General features: G+C 33.9%; 1 protein-coding gene across 1 annotated transcript; it reads left to right on the forward strand.

Annotated features, from left to right (window-relative positions):
* Positions 1-968: 968 nt before the first annotated feature.
* Positions 969-2950, forward strand: LOC141705487 (alpha-mannosidase At3g26720-like; the record flags this gene model as incomplete). The annotated part of the gene is made up of 5 exons (XM_074508413.1): positions 969-1209; positions 1334-1417; positions 1503-1574; positions 1931-2044; positions 2858-2950. Coding segments are annotated over exons 3-5 (273 nt in total), but the record flags the coding sequence as incomplete, so codon positions are not given.
* Between the last annotated feature and the right edge of the window lie 3406 nt (positions 2951-6356).

The following is a 6356-nucleotide window of genomic DNA, read 5'->3' on the forward strand; positions in this document are numbered from 1 at the left end:
GAGTATTAATCTTTCATTCTTTTAATATATATCTTTCAGGTCTCATCTCCAGCATCCAAACTATTAGCTAATATTCGAGATGCAAATCAGGGATGGTATCAGATCAGAGTGCTCTTTTTGTTTTGGTTTTTCTAGTCCTTTTATCAATTTTACAGTCTATCCCCTTACCTTTATATGTTACCAGGAGTGACGGGAATAGTATGGGACGTTCTATGGATGTCAGCTCCCTGCCCCTAACAAATGAGGAAAAGTGAGGGTACTATTGCTTTGATAAAATCAGGCGGTGAGAAGGTCAAGATAACCCCTATTTTGGTATGCTTATCATTTACTAAGTAGAGTTTATTGTTTATTTAAGTATGCTTTAGAATTCAGACTAGTGTTATTCATCATCTGCACTTTTTTGCTCTAGGACCACTTTAACACCACTGCATTTTGGTGGGCTTTAAATTGCAAAAAGATGGATGACTTTTGAGGTATAACAAATAGGACATTTTGGTTTTTAGCATTGACAATAGTTGTCTTTCTCATGAATCCATGATATTTAGCCTTATTGATTGTTGCTTAATTTTTTTGCCACTAGAATGCGTCGTACTAATTTTTATTATACGCTTCTCCTAATTAATTTTTATAAACTTATTGTGATTTTTTCATATCAAAACTGTTAAGTTAGATGCATGAAGTTCTCTTGCAAGTATGACATGCATCAGTACGTGTTGTATACTTCTTGATTTTTCTTGCAACAGTTAATATTCATTAAGATGCATATTGGTCTGTTTCTCGTGACAAGGCATGGAGATGTATCCTCGCATTGGCAAAACTTTGATATTCGAGCTTTTACCAACTGTAGATTTGGGATGATGTCTTGGGAGGTTCTTGCTTTTACGTATTGCATAAAACAGGCGTGTTCTAGAAGGCGATTCCAACTTCTAAAAATATCTGTAGCACAATGTATATGAGACCTTACATGCGAAAGCATGTTAATTCTATATACATATGATTAGTTGTGCACCACCTAAGCATCTTACTATCTTTACTCACATGATAAACCTGACAATTACCGTCCTATAAAAGTTACAATTCTTGGGAGTGTATATATACTCGTATAAGCTCCTAGATTTTTTTGTCAATCTCATGCAAGGGAATAACTGTCCATAGTTAGTCTCTAAAAATTCTAGTAGCTAGATCTTTTTCAGTTAGTAACAAGATTGAGTAAGATCTCTTTCCAGAGAAAAAATGCTTTGTATCCAGAGATTGTTAAAACTAAGGACTCAGAAGTTATAAGGAATACTACCATTGTGTTGAATACTTCTGATCTATTTTTTTTTTCTTTTAGATCTTTGCAGGTGCATTTCTTGAAAATTACGAACCCCTAAGTGGTTTTTACTTCGAAGTCGATGATGATTCTCCCGTAGTCCAGGTAAATTCTTTGGAGACAGAATTTTCATAGGCTTTTAAGTTTTGCTTGAATTTTCAAGGATGTAACAACTACTTTTAAATTGAAGGAAAACATGGGTTTGTTTGACTACAACTTCCAAGATTGTGTTAATGGTTTTGTAGCTGCTGCCTTAGCACAGGTAACCTGAGTCTAATTACTTGACTCTCTGCACACCAAATATGTGAACACTTCCTATTTACATATTTACATATGGATGCTAGGTATATTCTTTAACAATCTACCTTGAGAAAATGACAACAGTTGTGAAATTATTAGTACTAAACACACAAATATATAAAGAAATAACATATAAAGTATGATCATGGAAACTGACCGCCTAATCTGAAATTTAAATAACATATATTTGGCAACATATAGTTGTCAGACCTTAGCATCCAAAGACACCATGTGAAATTCAGGTTGATTTCTATCTTTTTTTAACTATAAATCTAGTGATGCTAGCAGATTCAAATTCTTTTTGCTTCTCTATATCAGGCTAACATTACTGGGACAAATCATATCATGTGGACCATGGGGACAGACTTCGAGTATCAGTATGCTCAGACGTGGTTCTGGAACATGGACAAGCTTATTCATTATGTCAATCAAGTTAGTTATTATCCAGAAAATATCATAGTTCCTTTGGAGTTGAAGTTGTTTGATTTTGTGATCTCTATATTCGTTGTCTTTAGTGATTAAATGGTTGTCTAGGCAGTTGGCACAGTATGTTGATGATAGTTTCTAAAATATTGGCCTCTCAATGCTCTATATTCAATACCATCCTTCTACACTGATGCCAAATATGCTGTAAATGCATTGTGGCCGCTCAAAATAGATGACTTCTTCCCGTGAGTATAAAATTAAAATGAGATGGTATTGTAGTTATATAATACATGCTTAACTGGTTTTTTAATATACGCTTGCGCGCGCACACACACATACTCACTACTTCATACCATCATCAAATATGCAAATCGTGTAAATGCCTACTAGATCGTGTAAATTCTTAAGTGGGTACTATCTGGTAGGTGTGCAATTTTATTAGTGATTTGATTATTTGATAAGTGCATTGCTTTCCTCTAGTTACATAAAATTTTAAGTAAAATGTATTACAAATTAATTAATAGGCAGCAAGGCGGTTATAACATTTTAAGGGAAGAAGTCAAGCAGGCCCTACAACTGACAGTTTGGCTGATACTTTGGCAATTGCGCAACATCATGATGCAGTTAGTGGTACTTCGCAGCAGCATGTGGCTAATGATTATGCAAAGAGGCTATCCACAGGATACAAATAGATGAGCATTTAACTAAATTACAAAGAGGCGAGCATTTAACTAAATATCTAGATTGTTAGACATGTAGTTTGGTCGCTGCCTGTTTTACTTACAAGCTATGGTCAACATTAATTCAGATTTTTTGCAGCCTGAACATGTCACTGCACTAGCTGGTATGGCAGAATCAACATCAACCTCTTCACGTGGAAGTCCACCAACCAAGTTTCAGCAGGAAATGATTGTGATATATTACTTGTGCATTTTGGAATGCTTAAGATTGAATTTTTAACATATAAACATGTATGGCCTGAAGATCCAGAAAGGAGTCCGCATGTATAGTTCTGAGGTTCTTATAGAAATTATGATTTAGTTCACTTGCATCTATCTGAGTCCTTAAATTTAACAATCTCTGGATACAAAGCAATTTCTGAAAATCTTTGGGTACAAAGCAATTTTAGCAAGCTGCACAGATAGATCCCCAGAGTTTTGAGGTCTCAAATTCGCTGAATAATGTCAGGTTAGTGGCAAGAGCTTGTACTTGTTGAGAATGCTAGGAGGCCCATATATTTTACAGCGATCCAACCAAATCCAATTGAATTGCATAACTTGTAAGTTGTAGAGATATTTAGAATGTTGGATGTAATAACTAGCGAATTTGGGTTTTATTGTTTTTGGTTGGGATGTTTATTCTAGACTTGTAATATATGTCAGAATTGATTTTGTTGGATTGGATGTTAAAAAATTTGGTATCAATGTATCTTAATGTTTTTGTTCGATGTTTTTGTATGTTTTTTGTTGGGATGTTGCATTGTTTTTTTTTGTTGTAAATGCAATTGGTTCCCTGTGGCTGTAAATAGTACCAGGATGGCATGCAATTTACAAAATACTAACATCACAATGGTTAATGTAAATCGATGTAAAAAAGGTACAAAAGACATCGGGTAAAACAATATTAAACGAAAAAGAACTAAAAACCAATGTGAAATGGTCATTTGACATCGGTTCTGAAAGAAACTCAATGTATTTTAAGCGAAATAACATCGAACTTAAAACGAAATAGATGTTAAACAAAAGGATTTAACATCGGTTTTGTAAAAAACACCCATGTATTATCCTACATTTCACATCGGGGGGCTAATTTAACCGATGTCTGATCAACCATTTCACATCGGGCAACTAATCAAACCGATGTTTGACTCTCAATTTTGACATCGGTTTGTTTGGAAGAATTTTAATAACCGGCTTTTATAGCTTGTAGGTTTCATGTTTTAATGGATAAATACCTCATACTATATTCATATTCACCTAGAAATACTATAGTCTAAGATGAAATTTGTTGCAAAGACATCATATTTAATATTAAAACCGATGTATAGCAGTGTAATAGACATCGGCTGTTAACCGATGTTAAAGGCTGATGACATTTAACATCACATGCGAAGACATCAGTTCAGATTTTTTTAACATCGGTTCTGAACCGATGTTTGATGCCATATTTCTAGTAGTGTAACATCCCAAAAAGATGGGCACGACTAACATCCTTCATAACAAGGTACTCGACAAGATCTCACCCGAAAAGAATTAGGTCTTTATTTTATTGAGAAAAATGATAGATAAATAAAGAGGAGATGGGCGAGCGAAGGGGGGATTGATCGATTGATGGGATGAAGGTTGAAGAATGGAGAAGTGGTGGCTAGGACTCTAGTTTCGGGGGTCGACTTTCAAAACCCTAATCTTATTTTGCGTAAAAGTATTATGTGTGTAAACTTGAATATCTTTCATTCTCAATAAATTAAGATTTGAATGTTATTTAATCATATATGTATGAGCGTGAAGCCACAAAATTTAGCCGCATCAAGTCACTAATGTCAAATTTTCAAAGAAGTTGTAAACATATGCCTCGAATAAATTGTGGTTCTCTAACATTTCGAAGGCTTAATCAATCAATTATATTATAACTATTTACTTGTGAAGCTTCTTTAGCTTCTTTACAAGCTATATTTTAGTATTCATTGCCAATTTGTCATTATTTACTTTAAAGATTACCCTGATGAAGCCTTCATTATTTCTTCTAATAGCTTTTTCATATAACTTAACAATAATTAATATAATATATATTTTACTAATTAGAAAGTAAAATAAATATATCTGGGTATTATTGTATGGCCAAGTCTTCTAATGGTCATATATACAGGGAAATGGTGATAACTTATGTAATATTTTATGATGGCATTGTTGTTTAATCATAGAAACTTTCTTATGATTGTCCAGAGATACACAAATCAATAATGATACACCTCTGGTCTTCAAAACATGTTGGATGCATCTATCATCGAAATCAAAGAACACAATCTTTTGATGTTTATATGTACAGTTGGAGCATGCTAATGAGTACTTATAAGCATCCTTGCAAGCACGAGGTTTGGTGGATGTGCTAGGACCATGGAATGCACATGATCCTAAGGCGTGTAATGGTTATCAGGAGACTGTGAGGAGAGGAGAATGTGAAGTTATTAGGCTTAGAGCTTCGGCTCACGAATACATCAAGAGATATGCTCATTATTATGAAAGGTTAGCTGTAAATGAAAAGTCAAGAGAGAAAGCATTAGTAGATCTAAGCGAGATATAAAATAAGAAACTTCAGAACTTGAGAAAAATATTGTCTGCGAGAACACCTAAGCTTCTTCATGGAAGCTTGGGAGCAGATTTTGAATGAAGGAGAGTGTTAAAATAGACTTATATTTATGGATATTCTATGCCACCAAAAGCATATACGAAAATAAAACAATTTGAGTAACCACAAGGTGAGTCTGATGTGGCTTTAGAAAGGCTCCATGATTATGCAGAGAATAAGCTGCAAAAATACATTAGGAATGAGGCTAGCTCAGAAGAATTTAATAAAAAATCGTAAGCTTATAAATTTAACTAAGATAAGTGGAAGATATTTTTCAAACTTTCTCAAAAGTTTAGAAAATGGGCTATCTGAAGTTGATGTTGATGTTACTCTAGTGAAAGAAAAGCATGTCCAATATGCCTGGCAATGTCAATATTGTACTACCCTAAATGATTGTGACCATAACATGTGCTAAGGGTGCTTGGTGCGTAAAGGGGTTAAAACAGAGACACCGTTCAAAAACTTTGAGGTAAGAGTTTCTTTAAGGCAGCGAGATAAAAAACAATTCTTATTTTTCAAGTCAGCTTAATTTAAGTGATTTAGTAGTAGTTGCTACTGCTTTGTTTCCAAGTGAACTCGTTTGTTTTTACCTTAAATTTTCATATTACTTAGATTTTGCTTTACTTATTTTAGACAATTCCTATATTTTAATGTTTGTTTGATTGGAATATGAATGTAGTAGAATTTCTATGAAGTAATTTTAAGTCTGCTACATCTCATATGAAAGTGGAAAACTACTTATAGACTTATAATTTATGTGATAAGCTGGGCAATAAAAAATATTAAAAAGTCATGAAATGGGGAATTCTGAGAATTGAACTCGGAACATCTCACTCCCTAAGCGAGAATCATACAACTAGACCAAATGCCATCATGGGTGCAAACCAAAAATAGTTTAGAATATCTCTATCACCCCCAAAAGCCGAACAAGTAACACAAAAAGATTTACATTCCCATTGCCTGGTAGTTAGTC

Source organism: Apium graveolens, unplaced genomic scaffold (assembly GCF_009905375.1).
Source record: "Apium graveolens cultivar Ventura unplaced genomic scaffold, ASM990537v1 ctg8901, whole genome shotgun sequence".
In the NCBI taxonomy this organism is placed as follows: Eukaryota; Viridiplantae; Streptophyta; class Magnoliopsida; order Apiales; family Apiaceae; genus Apium; species Apium graveolens.